This window comes from Dipodomys merriami, unplaced genomic scaffold (genome assembly GCF_024711535.1).
Source record: "Dipodomys merriami isolate MVZ:Mamm:240054 unplaced genomic scaffold, mDipMer1.0.p SCAF_9, whole genome shotgun sequence".
Classification (NCBI taxonomy): Eukaryota; Metazoa; Chordata; class Mammalia; order Rodentia; family Heteromyidae; genus Dipodomys; species Dipodomys merriami.
Genome location: NW_027206512.1, coordinates 58,659,252 through 58,683,085, shown reverse-complemented (window position 1 = coordinate 58,683,085; position 23,834 = coordinate 58,659,252). Strand labels below are relative to the sequence as shown.

The 23,834-nt window shown below is 42.3% G+C and overlaps 1 protein-coding gene across 5 annotated transcripts in view; it reads right to left on the bottom strand.

The window, feature by feature from the left end:
- Positions 1 to 23,834, bottom strand: part of Prom1 (prominin 1) — a 71,335-nt gene that overhangs the window by 23,274 nt on the left and 24,227 nt on the right. For all 5 annotated transcript variants that reach the window (XM_070012865.1, XM_070012861.1, XM_070012866.1 and 2 more), the window contains 8 exons: positions 20,848 to 21,053; positions 11,870 to 11,990; positions 10,899 to 10,962; positions 9,829 to 9,918; positions 4,094 to 4,311; positions 3,265 to 3,339; positions 960 to 1,023; positions 100 to 259 (listed from right to left, as the gene is read on the bottom strand). In XM_070012865.1, coding sequence (XP_069868966.1) covers positions 100 to 259; positions 960 to 1,023; positions 3,265 to 3,339; positions 4,094 to 4,311; positions 9,829 to 9,918; positions 10,899 to 10,962; positions 11,870 to 11,990; positions 20,848 to 21,053 — 998 coding nt within the window. The remainder of the gene's footprint in view (positions 1 to 99; positions 260 to 959; positions 1,024 to 3,264; positions 3,340 to 4,093; positions 4,312 to 9,828; positions 9,919 to 10,898; positions 10,963 to 11,869; positions 11,991 to 20,847; positions 21,054 to 23,834) is intronic.

Genomic DNA, 23,834 nt, shown 5'->3' with positions numbered 1-23,834 from the left:
ATTTGTTCTCATAAGGTCATCCTGGTCCTATGTCAGATTTTTAGGCAATTCTATAAGCAAGCTTCATGCCCAACTTTTCAGCACCAAGGAAGAACTCACCAGAAAGAATCATTCTTTTCTACAATAGATGTATAATAGTAGAAGTAGTACTCAGTATCGTTAAGGTAACCTGTGAAAGATGACAGAGTGCTCTGAATAGGTATCTGTTGGGAAACACTGTCAATGTTGTAGCCAATGGAATTCAAGACCGCTTTAACATCTGAAAACAAACGGACATGCGTTAGGCACTTTCTAATATGAAGTACGCATTAGGACCACGTTTATAATAGAATATGATTCTATAGCCAGCATGAAGAAAGCCAAGACCCTCCAAAAGCAATGACTACATAAAACAGCAGGCTGGGAATGCACACTTCAATAAAATAGTGCTGAAATCAAATTTGACTTTTCTTCTTCCACTGTCTTATTATTTTTTAAGTGGATAAGGGGCTAAAATATGAGGTGTGCCTACCATACACCAGGCATTTTTCCCATGTTACTCTGAAAAAAACTTTAAAATACTGAGGCAGACAACTCTTCGCCCAATTTTACTACAGTGATTCTAAAGCCCAAGACTTAGGTATGCACAGATCTCTTTTAGAAAGCACTGGAAATGAGACTGAAGCTAGGGTATATACCTATAAAACCCTATTATGTGAGTTTTTATAGTAACAACAACCTATCACCCAAGAAATGGCATTCAGGGACATGACATAGTAACTGTAGGATTATCACTTTCTCCTTTTCTTTCTTTCTTTTCCTTCCTTTAACATCCGGCTCTAAGTTCAAGCCCCATGACCCAAATAAATAAATAAATAAATAAGGGCAATATGATTCAAAATAATCTATTTATTTGTGCTGGCCAATTACAGAATTCTTAACAAAGAGAAAAGCAAAACGTCCTCAAATATGGCTCTCACCTGCTATGACCTCTGTGCTTTGGTTTTTTATTGTGTTGGGTATATCCTCCAAGGATCTAGAACCCTAAAAAAATTTGCAAAGTAAGTCCAAGTTAAGTAAGACAGCAGCTGACTAATACTCACTTCGGATAATAAAAGTAGAATAAAAATATCATATTTATCTTACATCTGAAATTACTATAATATAGTAATCAGTACTATATCCCCATAAGAGAGTATACTTCTCTTAATTAGATAAATCAGAGACCATGTCAAAGAGTGTTCACCCTAGAGAAAATTCTTGAGAGAGTAACTTCAGATGCCACAGATGTGTAGAGAATCCAAATAATGAGTATAGTACATATATGAGAACCTAAAGTGAATTTCTAAAAACAGAAAAAAAAAAAAGAAATCACTAAATCAAAGTACCAGAAATCATTTGGGACAGTGAAGATGTTTTGTTAGTCTAAACATTTAAGAGGAGAAAATAAAATCCAGTGAAGTTAGTTTATTTTTTAATAATAAAAAAAGAAGCTTTTCAAACGGTAGCCTCACAATTTAAAATCAATCTGTTTGTTCAAAATACCCTAGGAAAATTATTCCAGACACATAGTCTGGATATGTATATCTACAGGAATGGTTCTCAATTAGGGGGGTAATTTTTTTCCTCCAAAGACATGTGTGTATCATGGTTGTGAGATGTTTCTACACAGTTTAAGTGCTGGCTGGTGATGCTAATATCCCACAAAACAAGATGGCTGCACCCAGAAAACTCTGCTCCCCAAACCAGTTACCCAGCACCTTAGCATCCTTAGCACAGAGGCCAGGAAACCCTGATTTGTACACTCCACCATGTGTGGATACAAAGTGAATTTCTAAAAAACAAACAGTATCTCACTTCCTAATGCAATTATTAAATAGGAGATACAGATCTCACAGAAGAAGAACAAAAGAGGTCATGAGGTTAAAACAAAACCCAAACCAATCATGCGAAGCTCTCTTGCTTTGCTATCTAACTCATGAGAGAGAAATAGAATTTCTAAAGAACTCACCTCCAACCTCCAGCCTTTCCCCCCCGGAAGAGGTTTAGTTTGGGTTTCCTTGTCTGTCTCTATAGATACCTGCTCAGGACCCCTGCAGGGCTCACAGATTCACTAAGAGGAATGTTGCCAGCTAGATTCTACTTTAGCCTATGTCAAATGTCATAAAAAAAGAAGGTCCACAATTTCACTTCCACTTTGGACTTTAGAATGTCACTTGTTACAGGCCCTGGAAGCTGGAAGGGGCTTCACAGGAATAAATTTTACTATTTAACTGATGAAATAACAGTGTGCCAAGATCAAGAGTGTCACATGACTTAGGAAACACCTTGCAGGAAGTATAGTAATAGATATTCAAGGTCTTTCTATACCTATAAATAAAGGAATACCATTAAGAATACAGCTATTCTCTTGTTTGCTTTTAGGACCGAGACACTCTATCGAATCATATTTATAAAGAAATGTCTATTGTGTACTCAGCATCTATTGCTAGGGAATAGATAGCTACTAGGGAAATGGTATTTCAAGCCTGTGCTCCCCTGGTTTGTTGTAGTTTGTTTGTTTTTCTTTCTTGCAGCACTAAGGATTGAAACCAAAGCCTTGTGAATGCTAGTCAAGCACTCCACCTCTTGAGCCATGCTCCAGTCCTGACTTTGCCTTTATGGAGGCTTACAGTCTAATGAGGGGAGAGAGGCATTACAGATGGTTATATGTAATTAGAGGAACTTAGGAACTACAATGCTATAAGAATATATTAACATGCATTATTTGCATGCACGGACATATCATGAGTACCCTTAACCATGTACAACTCATTATAAGCCAATTAAAAATGTTTTGATCGAATCAGGATGTCATGTAAGGCTTTATGAAGAAGGGTATACATAGGGTGTGGCTCAGTGATAGAGCGCAGGCTTTGTATGCACAAGGCCTTGGGTTCTATTCCCAGTAAACACACACACACACACACACACACAAGAAGGCAATATATGAAGGTTATTAAATGAAGTGCTAGGAAAAGAAGGAAGGAAAGAGTGTGAGGCAAAGGGCATAGCAGGTGCATAAAAAGAGAGCTAGCCTGACTGACTGGCTGGGTAGAGGGAGTGATGCTAAGGCTCGAGATGACTACACTTCCCTCACTCACATACTAAAGGCGGAGCCCCAGCAACACTGAGGTCTGGGCAATCCCTCTTGCCATTTCCTTCCTCCTTACATATCAGGCTACCCTTTAAATGATACAAATAAACAGCTATGATTTTCCAAAAGAAAAGTCCCCCAAAATGTACCTGTGTGGCTAGCTTATCCAAATCAGTTTTAATAATCTCATTCACACGACTAAGTTGCTGATCCACAGACGGGAGCTGAAAATATATAAAATGAAATATAAGGCAAGGTAGTTACCTGCAAAAGTAAACCACATTAAACAACAGAATCATCCTGCAGTCAAGGCCTGGGATGTCAATATTGTAATGCATGAGCTCACTGTCTTTTGAACCATTGAGCTTGTCTGGGGAAAACATGGTTTTCTTCAGAATGGCCCTTATAATCACCAGTATTTAAATGTTTGGCATTAAAACTTTAAATACAGATATAAGAGATTTCAAGTACTGAATATTGTTGAATAAAAGCTTGGTGCTGGTGGCTCACACTTGTAATCCTATCAGGAAGCTGAGATCTGAGGATTGCAGTTCAAAACCAGGCCAGGCAGGAAACTCCGCAAGACTCTAATCTCTAACAAAAAGCTAGAAGTGGTAGAGCTCTAGGCTTGAGCAAAAAAAGCCAAGCAAGAACATGAAGTCTTGAGTTCATGCTCCAGCCAGTACTCGCGCGCGCGTGCACGCGCACACACACACACACACACACACACACACACACACACACACACACACACACACAGGCGCGCGCGCCCATGCGCACATGGCTTATTTTTTAATTCTATAATACTATAATGATAGAAATAATGATAGAAATAAACAGGTGGAAAAAGAAGCTAAAGGCATGCAAAGAGTGACCTGTATTGACAACTTTTCAATACGTTTGAAGCGCGGTGAGAATAAAAACCAGCCTGATGAGGATAGCGGGAAGCCTAGAGCTCTAGCTTGCTCACCTACTCACCTGACCCAACTCGGGGTTGGTCCCCAGCTGACTTAGAGATGCCCTGATGCGGTTACAGGTTTCCTGGTCTTGGGCTGAAGAACAGTCGTTGCCATTGAGTGAGTTCTGGATGCTGTCTTTCACGTTGGTCAGGCTGTTGTTAAGCTGGGAACTCCCATTACTCAGGCTATGCAAGCTGTTTGCCATGTTCTCCAGGGCCTCCTTGGTCCTTCTGATTGCTGTGGGAAAATGGCCTGCATCAGATCAGGTCACCATCTACAAGGGTAGTCTTGCAGATGAACTTATCAATGACCTTAAACTGTCTCAGGGGGTGCACAGGGCACCATCATGCCCCTAGGAGAGCTCCTCCAACCAGCTCCCCTCTCCTGCATTGTCCCAAAAGCAGGAGCTGAGCACCAGTCCAGGTACATTACCCGGGCAGCGAGTGTGTCATTGCCTGTCCTGGAAGAGGTCAATACAAACAAGACCCTCCCAGGTGCTCTAATCCATATAAGAATTGATGACATCCACAAGCTGCTTCAGAAGACTCAGACAGCTGGAATTAAATCTAAAGCAGCTGTGGAGGGCATGATTTTAGACTCAGGCAGGCTTAGATATAGATTCTAGCTTCACTACTTCCTGTGTAACTGGAAGCAGATGACTGAGCCTCTTCGAGCCAATTACCTCATGTTAAAATGCGGAGATCAGATTTTATTATGAAATGTGGGCATTAGGGGCTCCACAACCTAGGAATTTCCAAATAATTGTTGGCCATCCTGATTTCTTGGGGGGAAAGAAGGTAGAAATCCAAGAAGAGACTTAAAGCACTTTAAGCATATAAAGACTTTAAGCACTGGCTTAAAGCCCTAACAATAAAAGGCACAGGATTTAATTAGTGGGTATTGTTCTTTTAAATTTTAAGCAAGTAAGTCTTTCTGGAGTCTTTATCTATAGCAGAACATCAAGCTGGAATTGAATGTTACAAGGGAAAGTGCAAATGCCCTTAAAAACCACACTTTTCCCTAGTTAAATGATTTTTTTCCCTTCCCCTCCACAAATTATACCAACATCAAAAACAGGAAAGTATGGGTTATACTGTGGGGGAGGGACATACAAAGCAACATAGAAATCATCTTATAAATATGATAGAAACAATTGCATGAAAGGAAAAAAAAAACCAAAAAACATTTGAATACTTATCTTGGGGTTCATTCCCCTAACATCAACTTATCTGACCTTTTCTGCTTGACTCAGACATATACTAGTTATTGCAAATAAGAGAAACCATGGGACCTATGTTTCTTTGGGCCTGGCTTACTTCACTTAATATAATTTCTTCCAAGTCTTTTCATTTCCTAACAAATGGGGCAATGTCATTCTTTCTGATGGAGGCATAGAATTCCATTGTGTATATATACCAGGTGGACCCATTGCAACAATGAGATGTACAAGTTGTTATGTAGAAAAATGAACTTAACAACTTTGGTGGGGGGTGGAGGGAGGATCGGGTGGGGAGAGGGGAGGAGTATGGGAAGGGGTGGGAAGGGGAAACAACGAGGAGGCAATAATGCTTGATAAGAAATGTACTCATTATCTTGCCCATGTAATTGTAACTCCTCTGTATGGTATTCTCACAATAAACACACACACACACACACACACACACACTTTTCCTGGCAACCCTATGAGACTTGAGCACTGAAACTGCAGCGCCAACAGGCACATTCACGGATGGACGGAAAGGTGGACAGACAGACAGATACACTCACACACACACACACACACACACTACTACACTACTGTGTCAGTATCTCACTAGAAGCAGCCTGGAGTCTTGTATTTCTGCTTCTATATTTTTATGGCATCTTTGATGAACTAGAAGCCATAAAACATCTCTCAAGACTGCAGTTTCCCCACATGTAAATCACGTAAATGGCAGGGTTGTCTTCCGGAAATTAGAAGTCTGTTCTTCTAGGCTGTGGGCTGACGGGTGTGTAGGACAGAGCCTTTAGAAAACAGGATCACCCAAGCTAAACGAGTCAGATCAGGAAGTGCAGTTCTGCGGTTTACCCATACACCTGGGTGGCTTCCAGAATTGGGCTATGGGATCCCTGGTGTCAAACTCTTATCAACTTACCCACACAGAAGACTCTTAAAATCTTAAAGTCTTTACATGTGATTTCATTCCAGTTCTATGTCCTTTTTTGGTATAAGACCAGGACTTGAACGCAGTACCTGGTGCTTTCACTCATGTCTAATGCTCTACCAACCCCACCAGTCATATCTTAATAATATCTAGGACTAAGGTAAAACTTAAGACCACATAGGACACTCTATCAGTTTTGTGTTTCTCTCATCTACCTGTCTGCATTCTTAACAAAGCATAAAACCTGGTACCTGGATTATATTAGGTGCCCAGTTAATATTTACCACCACCAAATGGAAACAAGGTACAACCAGAAATACACAGGAGAGTGCATCAGAGTGTGCTAAAACACACTTCACACCACACATCTATGGCTTCCTCCCATAAACTTCCCCACTTTGACTTCATGGTAAGTTATTTTAATGCAGGCAATAAAAAACAACAACTAAGAATGCCAGGTGATAAATTGAAGGCCTAGGAAATACCTACCATCCTTCATAGATATGCGAGATTATGGGTAATATTTTGTCTTGTCCCAGGAAGCACTCAGTGGCAATAAAAATCCAAAATGCTTCAAAGCATTTTATGTCTATAAAATATGGATAGGGCTAAAAGTCTGGGAGTAGCTCAGACATGCCCAGATCACAGACATTATGAATCTGAAATAAGTGGAAAAGAGCTTTCAGATTCTTAATTTTAGCTAATTATCATTTTCCCAGCCCAGAGCTCATTTCCTTCATAGTTTCTGACCTGTGGCCTAATGTGCTTAGAGGAACTATCTGCTTCTGCTCTATGCAACAGCCACAAATCACATAGCATAATAACATATTTTAGGGGAAATAAAAGTTGCTGGAGCAGTTTATTAAGCACATTTGAAGATACTTTGGCCACAACAGAAGTTAAATCAGCCTTGACTTATTCAGGCTACCATTTTCAAAAAGGTAGGACTTTTCAGTAGACTGAAGGGAAAAATAAAATCCCCTTCAATTATCTTTATTAATTTTACTATTTATTTTTTTGCTGGTCCTGGGGCTTGAACTCTGGGTCTGGGGGCTGTCCCTAATCTTCTTTTGCTCAAGGTTAGCACTCTACCACTTGAGCCACAGTAATATTTCTGGCTTTTTCTGAGTAGTTTATTGGAGATGAGAGTCTCATGGACTTTCCTGCCCAAGCTGGCTTTGACTTGTGATCTACAGATCACAGCCTTCAGAGTAGCTAGGATTATAGGTGTGATTCACCACAGGCACTCAGTTACCTTTATTTATTTATTTTTGTGTAAGTCCTGGGGCTTGAACTCAGGGCTCGGGTACTGACACTGAGCTTTTGTGCTCAAGGCACTAAAAATTAAAAATAAAAAAGTGGCTCTACCACTTGAGCCACACAACCTTCCTGCCCAGGGTTGGCTCTGAACGTCAATTCTCTGCCTCCTGAGTAGCCAGGATTACAGGTGTGAGCCACTAGCACCTGGTTGTAATTATTCTCTATTTAGAAAGTACTACTATTCAAATATTGAAAGTTGCTGGAACACTGATCAAAGAAGGGTGGAGGGCCATAGACTAAGCACACTGAGTCATTCCTGAGCTTTGGGGTGGCCTTGTGTCTACCACATAATCATGAATCTGGAGGGGACAGTAGAGTCAGTGGTTTAAATGTAGTGGCACACAGGCATGCCTGGAACCACCCTGCAGCCACACCAGTTTGAACTCAGATTTCTTGGAGGAAGGTCTTGGGGATGTTGGGTCTTCCTGTGGATGGATGCACAGTAGCACCGTATACCCCGCACTCCCTAATGCATCCAGGGTGGTCTGGGGATCATGGCTTTTGTTAGGACAGGGTCTGGACGCCAACTCCACCAGGTCCCATCTACCCAACTGCAATGGGCCAAAATGGGCTACCCCCTCAAAACACGCCATGAGATCACATTTAGAGGCAGTGCCTTTCAAGGTCCTGAGTGTGGTATCCAAGTTGGACAGGACAGGTGTCTATTTAAGAGATGCTAGAGATGGGGGTCCAGGACATGAGAAGCAAGGACAAAGAAAGCGAGAAAGAAAAGAAGGAACAAAGGAAGGAACGAAGGAACGAAGGAAGGAAAGAAGAGAGGAAGGAAGGAAAGAAAGAAGAGAGGAAGGAAGGAAGGAAGGAAGGAAGGAAGGAAGGAAGGAAGGAAGGAAGGAAGGAAGGAAGGAAGGAAGGAAGGAAGAGACTACATGATGGGAAAGGGAAAAGTAGAAAGATGGGGGCGGGGCAAGGTTCTTTGAGGTCACATCCCTTCTCTGTGAGTCAGTTTCCCTGCCTGGCTGGTGGTGATGTAGAGGACAGATGTCTGGAGAGATGGAATGCATCAATACCAGAGGACCCACCTTCAGAGATGGGCAGAGCCTTGCAGGATAAAAGGAGGAGGTCAAGGGAAAGCCCTTTCCATTAATGAAGAGTAGTCCTGGCAGTGCCCACTCTGCATGCCCTTGGGTTCTGTGCATGGACGGAGTGGCTCAGCCATGAGGAGCCATGAATATATGAATATCGCCCCCTGGGCACAGGCCTCGGTGACTGGCTTCCAACAACCTGCTCCTGTCTGGCCCGTTTTCTCAGGAACACTGACTCACCAACGCACCATTCACAGGGCCCAGACGCCTTAGGCAGAGGGAACTGGCCTCTCTGCCCTGCCTCCAGCACATTTTCTCTCATCATCTATAAGAATCCCAGGTGGTTCTGTTATCCCTGCAGAATCTGCCCATTGATATCAGTGCATCCACTCACGTAACGCCACTGACCAGGTGGAGTTTAAGACTTACCTGCATATTCTTTATATCAGAAAGCTATTTATGTCATGGGTGGAGGGACAGAAGATAAGGAAAAAGATCTACAGTTTTACAGAGTACTTATCTTCTATTGCAGAAACCATTTTTTTTTCTTTGAAAGTTCACATTGAGCCCCGGCACAGGGGCTTGTGCCTGCAACTGCAGATACTTGAGAAGCTGCAACAGGATACCAGCCTGAGCAAAATGTCAGGGAGACCTTAACTCGTGAATAAGCCAGATGTGGTGGCACACAGCTGTAATCCTAGCGACCGGGGAGGATCTCAGTCTGGTGCCAGCCCTCAACATAAAAGTGCACAAAAAGACCCTATCTGAAAATAAACAAAAGCAAAAAGGGCTGAGAGTGTAGCTCAGGTGGTAGAATACCTGCCCAGCAATTGTGAGGCCCTGAGTTCAAAGCCCAGTACTGCAAAAAGGTTTCCAAAGGTCCACATGGCAATCTTCTAGGCTTTGCAGGCCGTCTGCTGTGTTACTACCACTCAACTCTGCCCCTCATGCCCCGCCCCCCGAAAAAAGCTGCGGAACAAGCATGGCTGTGCTCTAATAAAACTTTATTTACAAAAGCAAGTGGTTGACCCTGATTAAATTCTGCTACTGTGACTCCAGATGCCTTTTCTCTCCACAAATATTTTGTCATCAGCTTCAGACACCTTGGTGTCTTTAGTTGGCCTATGTGAGCACACATTGTGAATCTACCCTCGAGAAGTCTCGGGTAAATGCAGGCTGAGTGAATCCAGGGAAGCCCATAGACTCCAGGACAGAACACTTCTCCTCATTTCTGCCACCACACTTACTTGTTGCCATGGCTTTGACATCATCTAGGACTGGGACCACTTCAGGTTTCAGTTGTTCGAGAATTCCAGCTCCCAGCACGGTATGAATTCCTGGGTTTGCAGAAACAGAAGGGACGGTGAGCAATCGCCCACGTCTCAAACCTTCACACACATACTGCCTCTCCAACACAGGACCCTCTGAGACTGGAAAATGGCTTACCCCTCTCTCCTCAAGCCCCATTCTCCATTGTAGACCCCGTTCAGGTATTGACACTGGCATGGACAGATCTTGTCATAAACCTTCAAGTCCTAATACCCCTGTCATCCAGTGAATACTCAGCTGCCAGAGCTTCCTGACTATTTGTGCTAGGGTCCAGTGTTGACCATCTTGAGCTGTCTGTACCCACTGTCCTGACCTCTGTAGCTCCATGGGGTCCCTGCAGACATCTTGGCTCAGAAGTCTCTTTGGAATGGACACTGTCCTGTGTACTGCCAACACAGGGCAATGTCATTGTTCCCACACCTCCCCGCATTGTGCCATAGCAACTACCTGCAGATGTCACCAAACAGCAGCCTTTGTGTAAGAACCACTAAGCCAGGCTGTGTGTGAACTCCCCTGAGCCCAGCCCTGTCCCCTGGTGATTTCTGAAGCTCATGGTAACAGGAGTGTGGTAGATACACAGGGAATAAAGAACACTCATGACCAGGTGAAAGATTTTTCTATAAACCTAAAATTGAAAAGATCTCAGGAAGTGGTGCTGTGGCTCAAAGTGGTAGAGCACTAGCCTTGAGTGAAAAAGCTCAGGGACAGCACCCAGGCCTTGAGTTCAAGCCCCACGACTGACCAGATCAAATCAAATCAAATAAATCTCGAAGTCCTTCAACCGGGAACACAGTAGCTTTCACAATCAATGCTGGACTTTGATTACCCATTACCACCAGCCTATAATTTATCCAGAACTCTAGGGCTTTGTTTCTGTCTTTCATCCTGCCTTCACATACCTCATTTCTTAGTTCTCATGCTATGGAAGGTGCCCGTGCAATCTTCTGAGCCCAAGTAAGAGCGTGAGGTACCTGTCACTGATACTCACTGTCCAGATCTGAGAAGGCCTGGTCCCTGGTAGTGTTGTACTGAGCCAGGATATAGTGGATTTGCTGGAAAAGAGAATTGCATGACACCTTCCGTTCTAAGGTCCAAAGCCACCATTCAGAAAGCAAAAAGGAATTGAACATACAAAAGGAATCTGAGTCAGGACTTTTTGTCTTATTTTGTTTTGTCAGTTGTGGGGTTTGAACTCAGGACCTGGATGCTGTCCTTGAGCTTCTTTGCTTTAACACTCCGAACCACAGCATCACTTCTGGTTTTCTGGTGGTTCATTGGAGATAAGAGTCTTATGTACTTTCCTACCTGGGCTGGCTTTGAACCACAATCCTCAGATCTCAGCCTCTTGGGTAGCTAGCATTACAGGTGTGAACCCCAGTCACAAGCCTGTCATGACTATTTTAAAAAGAACGGACCACTGAGTTCTGAAGATGTTTCTAGTTTCTGACACTCAGACTTCTTAATATTTCCAAGATTATTGGTGTAAACTCAAATAATTTATTATGATTTTTTTGGTTTCCGATGGTTAACTATGTCTCGTGAGGCTGTGGATTGGAAAGGTGTTCTGTGGACCTGGGGGGGCCAGTATGGCCAAGGACAGTTTCTCCCAAGGTAACTCAAGACTACTCCACCCCAAAAGAACGTGTATTAACATCAAATGACTTTTTCAAAAATCATCAGATCCTTAAAATGACAGAGTACTTTGTAATATACACTACAATTTTGTTACCTTAATGAAATAAGCACCAAAATTTAAAGCATCAATTGGCATTAACTTTTGCACTCTTGTAAACTGCTGGCAAGGAATTTCTTCCGTCATCAGCAACCTTACAAGGTGACCTCCATCTACCTGAAGGCAGTGGGTTTCTAAAAGGTTCCCAGGAGATTCCAAGCACCCATAGGAATTCAGCGGAGCCAACAACCCAGAGGCCCAGAAGACACACTGGTTGTGACTTTTACCTTTGGGGTTTCATCCAGGAGTGTTCGCAAGTCTTTAAAATTGCTGGTTGCCAGTTTCTGCGTGTTGTTCATCCAGGTTTGGACGTGGATGTTGGCCACAAAGCCGCAGAAGATGCCAATGCTGCAGGCAGAGGGACGGAGAGAAGGAAGAGCCTTTCTCACAATCTCCACCATCCATGGCCCACACAGGCACCCTTACCCACTAAGACCCCACCACTGACCACCACCAAAGCAGAGCCACACAACAGACCTCATGAAAGACAAACCTCCATGGAGACTAAGTATGCTATTCAAGATGACAATGTCCACAGCACACTGTGGAGGAAGTCATTACCAAGGTTGCGTGACAATGTACACCGTCTAGTCCACTCTGGTCTGGATGATCGTGCAAATGCCTTTCTATGTGCACATGCACGCATGCATGCATGCACGCACGCACGCACGCACACACACACACACACACACACTAGCACACCTGCCAGCCCCAGAGAAGATGCTAGGAAAAGCATTGAAATGACCAGCGTGACTGGGACAGTCAGTGCTTTGCTTTCTCTCGTGGTCTGCTGGTCTGGGTATGGTCCAGGTTGGAGGGTGGGAAGTTACTGAAGCATTCAAACGCTAAGCGAGAGCCACCTGTAACAGACTGCTGTACTCTTCACGCTGTCAAGTACCAAACAAGCAAAACAGTGGTGCTGAGCTGACTTTAGCTTGGAGCCAAAGAGCAGCAAATGCAGTGTGCTCTCCATAGGAAGATTCACGAAAACTCATACATTCATATGCAAATACAAAAAGGACATTTTCTCCATGTAAAATATTCAGAAATGCCCTATGAAAAGCATCTTACAGGAAATGGCATACAATAAGAAAATAAAAAAATCTATGCCATGTAAAATGCCTATTTCTTTTTTGTGGTACTGGGGTTTGAAATCAGGGCTTCTCTCTTCCTATGCAAGTGGTCTACCACTTAAGTCCTTCCCTTGTGGCCTAGTTATTTTGCAGATATGGGCTCTCCATTTCTTGCTAGCCTGGACTGCTATCCTCCTTTTTGTGTAGCTTTTATGACAGGCACATACCACTACTCAGCGCTTTCTGTTGTTGAGATGGTATCTTGCTATTTTGGTCTCTGCCTCCAATGTACCTGCCAGCCTCTTTTAAGGGCCCTCAGCGGTGGCTAATTACTAATTGGTTTAACATAATAAAAATGTTGGCAAGAGCAAATCAGCACAATCCTGACGCCTTTGGCCACTAGGTGGTAGCAAGGAATTACATAAACACCATGACACACACGTTTTACCGATAGCCGCAAAAGAAAAGAAAAGAAAAGAAAAGAAAACCAAAAACAAAACCCCCAAACTGTTACTATATAACTATCCAGTGCAAGTGTGGCTGTTTTTAGAGCAGTGATTCGGAAGAGTATTTAAACTTTAGAACATATGAAAACAAAATCAACACACTGAGTCTTAAATAGGAGCAATTTCTTAGGCTTTGTGCATGCATGTATTTACAGATAGAATAAAAAGGTACTCTGTTTTCCTTTTGAACTGAAAAAGCTCATCTCCCCAGGAAACTTCTGAGACCTGATTAAATGGGGACATGACCCCACTAAACAAGGATACAAGTCGACTGCAGGTCATTGGTCAGAAGCAGGTCAGAAAATGTCTATGTATGGAGCAAAAATTCTTATAGCTAATAAACTACAATGGCGGGAGAGGGTGAAGTGACATTTTCCAAAAAGAACTGTACGCTTTACCTAACTATGTAACTGTAACCCTTCTGTACCTTACCTTTATAATAACGACATTTTTAAAAAAGGGGGAAAAAACAAATTGCAGTGGATAAATATTATAGCTGGAACATGAGAGCTGGATCTATAGTCAATCACTGCCGTGCTGGGGAAAGTCCCTGTACTTCAGTGAGCCTCAGATATCTCAAGACTGACCAGGCTCGTTCAGAACTTCAGACCGAAGTAGGTAAATTGGAACTATGTGTCTTAGGCTGGGTAAGTATTTATTCCTTGAGCTGCAACAGAGAAAGGTTCCAAATCACCACTAATTCTCTGAAGTTTGTTTTTTTTTTAAAATCTATTCTATTTCTAATTGGAATTCCTTCCTATGGTAACCTTAGCAATGAACAATTTATGTGCCGTTCGGCACATTTTAAATCTGTGTTGGTGTTTATGCGTCAGACTTGACATCATAGCAAAAACTGTCACTGAATGACATCATCATGACAAAGAAGGCCAAAGGTCTGAAAATGAGGTAAGAATTGCATAGAGAGGAAACACACACACACACTCACACACACACACACACACACACACACACACACACACACACACACACACACACACACACACACACACACACACACACACACACACACAGCGGCCCGCGCTTCCTTTCCCAGCACTTCCAAATTTTTATTGTAATCACTCACTAGGCCCCAGCATCTGTTCCTATGGGAAGTCTGAGATCCACTTCCACTTGACTAACCTGATTCTTCTACCTCTCCTCCCTCCCCCACCCCCCAAGGGACCAGAGGCTCCTTGCTCTGAATGCTGATGGACTGTTTCTCACTTCCTACTCTTAATTTGTCTTGGACGCTCTCTACAGGGACGTGGTTAAGTACTTCTTTCTCTCAACTTTGTCCACAGAGATGCTGGAGGAGAGTGGGTTTAAGGACTGAGCTCACTCTGGTTTCATTGGATCTACTTAGACTACTAATCGTATGTTGAGAGTCTGTATTCTGTAAGTGCTCGTCACTTCCAAGATCAAGATCTTACTCAGCCAGAAGAGTGAATTATGATCCATTTCAGAACACCACCAAATTTCATGCTGCGTGTTCGTAAGGACCTGTATTTCTACCCAGCAATAGATCCAATCAAGACATCAAGGTCTTGATAACTTAAACAAGAAAGCGTCACTAAACAGAATTCTGCAAAGAATTCACCAAGTTTCAACACTGAGTCTGGGCGTGATTTATGCTACATGAAAGGTGACAAGTCTAAAGGCCCCCCTGTCAGGGAGAACACACAGGCAGGGGGCATCTGGGGGTCATAGGAGCTGGATGGCAGAGGAGGGGATGACAGTTGCTCTGTCGCTCTCCAAGTGCCACCAGAGCCATCAGGACAGTAGAGCAGTACTGCCAGGGCTCCCTAATATCCACAAACATGTGGATTCTGGTGTCGAATTTCCCAACTTTTAAATCTTCTCAATTGATTAAAAAAAAACTTTAAAAATTATGCAAACCCATCAGTGGTCTCCATTTAAACCTAAATATTTAGACAAAATGGAATAAACAATAAAGAAATGATGCTTCTTAATCATTACGGAATTAAACAACCTGTTCAAGATATTTTTAAGCAAAAGTAAAAATCAAAACAATTAGTGATTCCATGTTTTAACAGCGACCCATTCAGCTATGAAGGGACACTGGGACAAATGTACCTCACACAGAAGGAGTGCAAACCCAGAAAATATCCCTTCTCCTGAAGGCCACACAGATTTTGTCTTTAAGAACAAACACATATACTTTGAGGCAATACAACAAAATATCTTAATTTTCTTCTATGTGAGTGGCCTGCCAGCTTTACATTTTCTATGTTTTGTTATGAAGATCAATTTCCTCACACATACACTTAAAAAGTAAAGCTTTTAGGATAAAAGCTTAAATTTTTTAAACCATTAAAATTTCTAATAGTTCTTTTCCTTCATAATTTCTACCGGAAGTGAAATAAGTCCTTTTGTTCTGTAACTGATCTTGCTTTTTTTCTTTTTGTAGCTGTGTTAGGGTTTTGAGTTTGGTGCCTTGGGCTGCTAAGTGATCTGTCTATCACATGAACTATGCGCCCAACTTTTTTTGTTTTACTTATTCTTCAGACAGGGTCTTGTGGATTTTGCTTGGCTAATGGATTGCAATCCTCCTATACCTCCTAAGAGTCAGCATTACAGTTACACACCACTACATCCAGCTTGTTGTTTAAGATAGGGTCTTGCTGCTGACCTTTTGCTCCAGCTGACCTTGGACTGGGATCTTTCTGACCTCTACCTCCTATTACTTTTAAGGGATTTTTTAAAAATTTAAACTTGCAATAACCAGAGTGTTTATGATCATTAAAAAAAATCTCTGGGGCTGGGAAGGTGGCTCAGTGGTAGAGCGCTTGCCTTGCATGCCTGAGGCCCTGGGTTCGATTCCTCAGCACCACATAAGCAAGAAGAAAAAAGCCGGAAGTGGTGCTGTGGCTCAAGTGGTAGAGCGCTAGCCTTGAGCTGAAGAGCTGAGGGACAGCGCCCAGACCCAGAGTTCAGGCCTCACGACTGGACCCAAAAACAACAACAAAAAATCTCTGATGCTCAAGTATGCTATAAACCAATGTGTTGATTTTATTTATTTATTTGTTTATTTTTTATTTTGTCAGCCATAAGGCCTGAATTCTGGGCCTGGGTGCTGTCCCTCAGCTCTTCAGTTCAAGGCTAGCGTTCTACCACTTGAGCCACAGGGCCACTTCTGGTTTTTTTTTTTTTTGCTTATGTGGTCCTGAGGAATCTAACCCAGGGACTCAGGCATGCAAGGCAAGTGCTCTACCACCGAGCCAAGCCACCTTCCCAGCCCCTGTTGATTGTTTTTAATTTCTTGGACCTCCAAGCCAAGAATTGATGATCATATCCTAATACAAAATGAACCTGGAAACAGACCATTTTCTTAAGAACAAAATTCTTAAGAATTCAGCTCACCAGGATAACCAATCATCAGCAAAGCTGACAGTATTCAGACTCAGAAATATACAGAAGTCAGGCTGGGCATTTGAAAGAAAGCAGAGGAAGCTTGGCCTTTCCTGAAATAAGACACCAGTGTGGAGGCATCCACATGCGAGGTGGGAATTCAGTCTCCTGCTGATGGTTGGACAGATGACATAAACATATGTCCAGGCCCGGGGAAAGGTTCACAGGGAGAAAGAACAGGGCCACAGCACTACGCCGGCGCGCGCGCGCGCACGCGCGCACACACACACACACACACACACACACACACACACACACACACACACACACACACACACACACACACACACACACACACACACACACACACACACACACACACACTACGGAAGCATTTTCCTCAACATCTACAGCGTTCTCAAAAGAAATAAACACATAAAAAAGATTTAAAAATTTGGAAATATAAGGAGATTAAAAAAAAAAACAGAATAGAAGTCAACAGTAGAGACCAATTTGACATTTCATCGTAAGATTTAGACTCATTAAATAACTCTTCTTGGCCGGGCGCCGGTGGCTCACGCCTGTAATCCTAGCTACTCAGGAGGCTGAGATCTGAGAATCGCGGTTCAAAGACAGCCCCGGCAGGAAAGACCGTGAGACTCCTATCCCCAATAAACCACTAGAAAACCGGAAGTGGCGCTGTAGCTCAAGTGGTAGAGCGCTCGCCTTGAGCTGAAGAGCTGAGGGACAGCGCCCAGGCCCAGAGTTCAAGACCCATGACCGACAAAAAAAAAAAAAAAAAAAAAAAAAAAAAAACTCTTCTTGGAACTGAGTCCAATAAAAGGCAAGTGGACCATTCCAATTTGTTCAAGAAGGTTTTACTTTGGTTTATTTTGTTTTGTTTTGTGCTGGTACCAGAGCTCCAACCAGTACAGCTCTCGCTCAAGGGTTCTGTTCACAGCAATCCAACCAAGCCTCCAGTCCAGCTTTTTTGCTGATAAATTTAAGATAATACCTCAAGGACTAACTTCCTGGGCCTGCTTTGAAAAGTGATCTTCAGATCTCAGCCTCTTGAGAGGCTTGGATTACAGAGGTGAGCAACCCATGCCTAGTTGTGAAAGAATTTTTAAAATTACATTAAAAATTACTTCAACATGCTGCATGCTGGTGGCTCACATCTGTAATCCTAGCTACTCAGGAAGTTGAGATCTGAGGATTGTAGTTCGAGATCAGCTTGGGCAGAAAAGTCCCTGTGAGACTCTTATCTCCAATGAATCACATACAAAAAAAAAAAATTAAAAAGCTGGAAGTAGAATGGTGTAGCTTAAGTAGTAGAGCACTAGCTGTGAGCAAAAAAAAAAAAAACAGATCTGCACACACACACACATATAATATATATGTTACATATATTATATATATATATATATATATATATATATATATATATACACTATATATATTTTTTTCTCCCCCAACACTATCAGTGTCTACTATTGTCAGTGCAAACCAGAGGCTCTGCAAGGAGTATCTGAGAACTCCTCCAACATATACTTTCATTCTGTCTATGCCTTCTAATTACCTGACATTCTGTCCCTCTTACTTTCACTTCAGCTTCACATGCTTCTCCCTGTCATGCCATCCTACTAGAAACATCTTCGCCTTTCTGATCTTTTACCTTCTAGGCTAGCTTTGGTTACTTGCAAACAATATTTAGCTCTTTTTCCAACTCATGACATTCAAGATACTTGCAAGCTAGCAAGGGTTTGAAAGGGAAGACATCAAAACAGTTATAATGAAGAAATTGGAGGCAACTTAAACTTTGGTCTGAATTTAAAGCAAAAAAAAAATCTCATGTACCATATACTGCCATTTATACTTCATACATAAACTCAATGGACTGTATAAAATCAAATTAGTTTTAAATTTGTCGCAACCTTAAAGTGTGTATCAACTTTGACTGAATTAAATGTAAAATTATGATTTTCATATTTGTGTTTTACCTAAGTGAAAAAACTATGTAAGCAAATATGTAGTAGATTATAGAATCAAGGTGTGCATTTTAAAAATAATTTTCCCATCTAAAATATACTTAAAAGCAAAATAAGCTTAAAAGCTAAAATCTTAGTCAAATGTACTTACATGGAAAAATATCCTTAAAAGAAAAAAATTAGTCAAGTCTAATGGATCTGAGCTTTGAGAATTAAAAACATTGTGATGTTCATTTTATAAGTAAATGAAAGGCAAGCCTATTATTTATTTTGTAAAATTTGGTATTTTAAACATTACATAAATAATCATCTTGGAGTGAACTACCACATAATTATATGACATTCAAAGAAAAGTCCAATTTAAAAAGAGAAATCCAATGCAGAATATAGGCTTCATTCAAAAATAAAATGAAAGCTGATTATTACATATGTAAACATCTGTTCAAGTAGTCAGACAATTTTTTAAATTATAGCATACATTTTTTCATACATATTTACTTCAAGTTAAAATATTTAACTCAGTTAATTAAGTTAACTGAGCAACTATCACTTAAGGCACTATCTCCAAATGACCCTGTCCTCTCTGAGCCCAGCTCCGATGCCCAGAGGTTTTATGGGCCAGTGTTTAGCGAATGAAGCATACAAGTTTCCCCTTGCAGAAAGGGGCCTCTGTTGAGCCTCACAGGTCTCTGGGCTGTAATTGGCATTTTTCTTAGAGCCAGAGAGGATAATAATCCCCAAAGCGGCCCAGTGTGTACATTCCTGAGACCACTTCAAAGGCAAAAAGCAAAGAGACAAAGACATCTGGAATTACCATCGACTAGTGGACTTTCGGAATCTAGTATAAAGAAACAGACTCCATTTGTTTTCAGGAAGAAAAACAGACAGATTGACCAGTCAAGTAACCGAAAGAGAGAGACAAACAGAAACAGAGAAGCAGAAATTGCAAAAGACAGAAAAGAAACGTAAAGAGACAAGAGATGCACAGCCACACCTCAATCTCATAGGCATTCCTGGTGAACCAACAACATGTGAACTTTGGAAATGGCATAATGGCACACACCTGTAATCCCAGTTACTGGTAAAGCAGAGATAAGGGAATCACAGTTTGAGACCAGTCCCAGAAAAAGTTAAGGAGAATCTATCTCACTAAAGAGTTAGGAGTGGTAGAGAATGCCACCACCTTCTCAAGAAGAAAACATTCACGAGGATTCTAGTTCAGGGACAGCCCAGACAAAAGGAAGACCAAGCAGGGCACCAGTGGCTCACACCTGTAATCCTACCTACTCAGGAGGCTCAGATCTGAGGATAAGGGTTCAAAGGCAGCCCGGGTAGAAAAGTCTGTGAGACTGTTATCTCCAGCCACACACACACACATACACACACACACACACACACACACACACACACACACACACACACACACACACACACACACACACACACACAGAGCTGGGAGGTAGAGCTATGGCTCAAAGTGGTAGAGAGTCAGCCTTGAACACAGGCCAGAGTCTGAAAAACAAACTAAGAAAGCAAAAGGACTGGGGCCATGGCTCAAGGAGTAGAGACACTTGTCTCCCAAGTTCAGGCCCAGAGCTCTGTTCTTCTGCATGCTGTCAGTCTCCAGAGAGCTACTTCGGAGGAGGTGATACTCCAGGAGGGAAGACCCTCTACAAGTCAAGATCTATCAGGGTATCTAAGAAGGAAAAAGTTACCAAAGGAAAAAGTTGCAGGGACATCATTTGGAAACATCCTGGATAGGGACTTTTGTTCTCCTTTTCATTTTGTCCGTTGTTGTTGTTTTGGTTTTTGCAGTACTGGGGATTGAACCGAGGGCCTGCACATGCGAGGCGATCACAGTACTGCAGGAGGCACAACTGTAGCCCTTTCGATTTGTATTTTGTTTCAGAAACAGATTCTCCCTGTCTTCATGCCCGAAACCCATCATCCCCCCTGAGTAGCAAGGGCTTACAGACCTTTGCTACCATGCTTGGACTTTCTCTTTTTGTTTCTGTGGTTGTTTTGTTTTGCTTTAAATGGATAGGTGTAGGTGGGTGTGTTGACACATGTTTGTGATCCTAGCGTTCAGGGGGCTGATGCAGGAGGGCCTCAAGTTCAAAGCCCACCTTGGCTACATAGTGAGTTTGAGGCTACCTAGCAAGACCCTGTCTGGAAAATAGACAGATAAACCCGTGGAATTTACATTTAACACGCGAGACACCCTCATCATCCTAAAACACAACCAACTGGTGTCAGAGACTCTACTTGCCTGATGAGAAAACACATCACCAGGAGGGAGACTGCAAAGCACTTCCTCTGGCAGCGTCCGCTTTTCTTCTGCCGCTGGTGCATTTTCCCCCCACATTTGTTACAGCAGCGACACATACAGAAGAAAAATCCTACCACAGGCATCAGAAAAACAAACAGCAGGCCCAGGACAGCACATATAATAATGCCGATTTCATAGTAGGCAACCTGCAAGTCAAACACATAAACAAACAAAAATAGCAATGTACCGAACATAGCAAGTAGAACATTTCACACCATACCCACTGGCTGTTGTAAGTTGCATCTAAGTACATATATACTTCCATTAAAAAAAAAAAAAGCTCCCTGGGGTTCTTGAAGCAGAGAAATGGTTATTAGAATGTGGTACTGAGTGATTATTATCTTCCTTCCAATTCCCAGGACAACCAAAAAAAATCATTTAATTTCAACCCCAAAGACATCCTGTTAGCTCTTAAATAGTTTTGAAAAATCTTGGTGGGAACATTCACAAAATGAATCACGTACATGTAATCTGAAGGAGAAGACAAGTAGAAATGATATTAAAGACTTGGAGTCATTTGGATCGGATCAATTTGTGACAAGTTTGTAGTTATAAGAGAACCTGGAATCCATCAAATTTAGAACAAAGGCTCAGCCTTCTTTTTATTCTTTTTCTTTTTTTGTCTGTCATGGAGCTTGAACTCTGGGCATGGGCACTGTCCCTGAGCTCTGCAGCTCAAGGCGAGTGCTCTTGAGCCACAGCTCCCATTTCCAGCTTTTTATATGTACATGGTGCTGAGGAATTGAACCCAGGGCCTCATGCATGCGAGGCAAGCACTCTACCACTGAGCCACCTTCCCAGCTCCAGACTCAGGCTTTCTAAGTCACTAAGTACAACATAGGTCACTCAGTTTTCCACCCATCCACTGGGAAGAAAACTACAGATATTTTCAGATTTTTGGAAAAATGAGAGAGAATATACCATGAGACAGACAGTACCTGATAGATTACCAAGCACAGGGAGACACTTAATAGATGGCATTTGTGTGTCACCTCATGAGAAAGAGCCCTGGTGAAGCACTGAGCTTGGCAGCCAGTGTCACAGACAGGTTCTGAATGGAAATGGGAATGGGCACAATCCTAAATAACTAAACATACTCTTCTTTTCTCTGCTGCCTCTGTTGAGGCATAAATGAGGGTTCCTGCAAGTGGATGATAGAGCGTGATCTCATCACCATTCTTGCATTCAGTTGCTCACGTTTCTAAAGTACAGCAATCAGACTGCAGGTTGGCAGTTGGCGACTAATAAATAAGCAACATGGCAAGGGACGCTAACGCCAAGCTGAGGAGGAAAATCCAATGCAAGCCTTGCTCTTCCAGCCAAGCCCAGAGAACAGATCTCACAAGAAGATCTTGCCAGCAGGTCTTGAGTCTGGAGCTCTGCTTCACCTTAACCTGATGCTCAGCTTCTACAATAATGTGTTCTCTGATATAACCATGAGTTTGGCAACTGGCAAGGGCACCTCAGAGCACCTACCCTCTTCCATCCTGTCCTGTGGGTGATATGGCAGGAGATGCATGTAGGCAAATTAATCAGTGTCCCAAAAAAAAAGAGCCAGAGAAAATAACAATCTTTGTTCTTAAAATTGGCAAAACTGGTGACTAGGAATTTGGATCAGGTGTGCTACCCTGGAGACACCTGAAAAGAGAAGGCAGCCACTAGCTGCCTAGTCTGGAATCTTCCATCAATACAGACATAAACCACTCCTAAATCAGCTTCAGGTAAAAAGAACGTTAAGACAAGTCAGTCATCTGCTAGTGACCAGTGGATTTTCCCATTGTTACCCTGCATCCAAGTACTAACCAGACCCAATCTGAAATCAGATGAGATGGGGCCATGCTCAGGCAGTGTGGCCATAGACAATAGTCACTTCCTTGCTTCAGGACCTTATGTCTAGATATAATGTGAGAGGGGAGTGGCCCAAACTCCATTCAATAACATTCCCAGAAACAGAGGTGATGTCCTGGCAGGCAGCACTGAGATTCAAGTCAATTACACCTCTATAGGGGGCCTCTGAGTCCCTTACTTGAAAAGTAGTCCATTAGCACCAACCTCTAAACACACTGTGAGGGACAGAACAGGAAGACTAATGTGAAAACACCTAGCCCAGTGCCCAGATCACTATTAAATAAACAGTAAACTTATGAGCAAATGGTCATATCATGAATGCTACTTGGCCATTATCTACTACAATAGTAAAGCTAAAAATACTAAAAAGGAAAAAAAAAAGTCATGCAGTTTTGCCTCATCAATCTGTTACATGCACGTGCTTACCCTCTTTGCATGTGCAGAAGGCATCATTAGCTGTCTCGAATCCTTCCTTGGAGAAGGAAGAAACCATACAGATACTCCACACTCTTCTGTACTTAAGATATTTTGCTATCATTCCTCAACAAGACTCTGAATTATTTACTACTTATACAACAAAACCAAAAGAATTTCTGACCTCCAGGAGACCCTATACCCAAACCCAGGAGAAGTTATCTTGAAATATTTACAATGCATTAATTTTAGTTCCAAGTACAAATGCCTGCAATTCCCAATGTTACTGACTAAATATAAAACAGGATCAGGAACACAAACGCACCATGTTAAGAGTTGACAAGTGCCAGGCACTAATGGCTTATGCCTGTAATCCTAGCTATTCAGGAAACTTAGATCATGGTTTGAAGCCAGCCCAGGCAGAAAAGTTTGCTGAGACCTGTACCACCAGTTAGTCAGCAAAATGCTGGAACTGGAACTATGGCTCAAGTGGTAGAGCATAGCCTTGAGCAAAAACAAAGCTAAGGGACAGAGCCCAGGCCCTGAGTTCAACCAGTTGACTTGCATACTAAAGTCTAAATATGGTCAGAAAGGGTCCTGCCACATGCTACTTAGCTAAGGTTGGCATCAAACTTGAGATCCTCCTGCCTGTACCCTCCAAATTC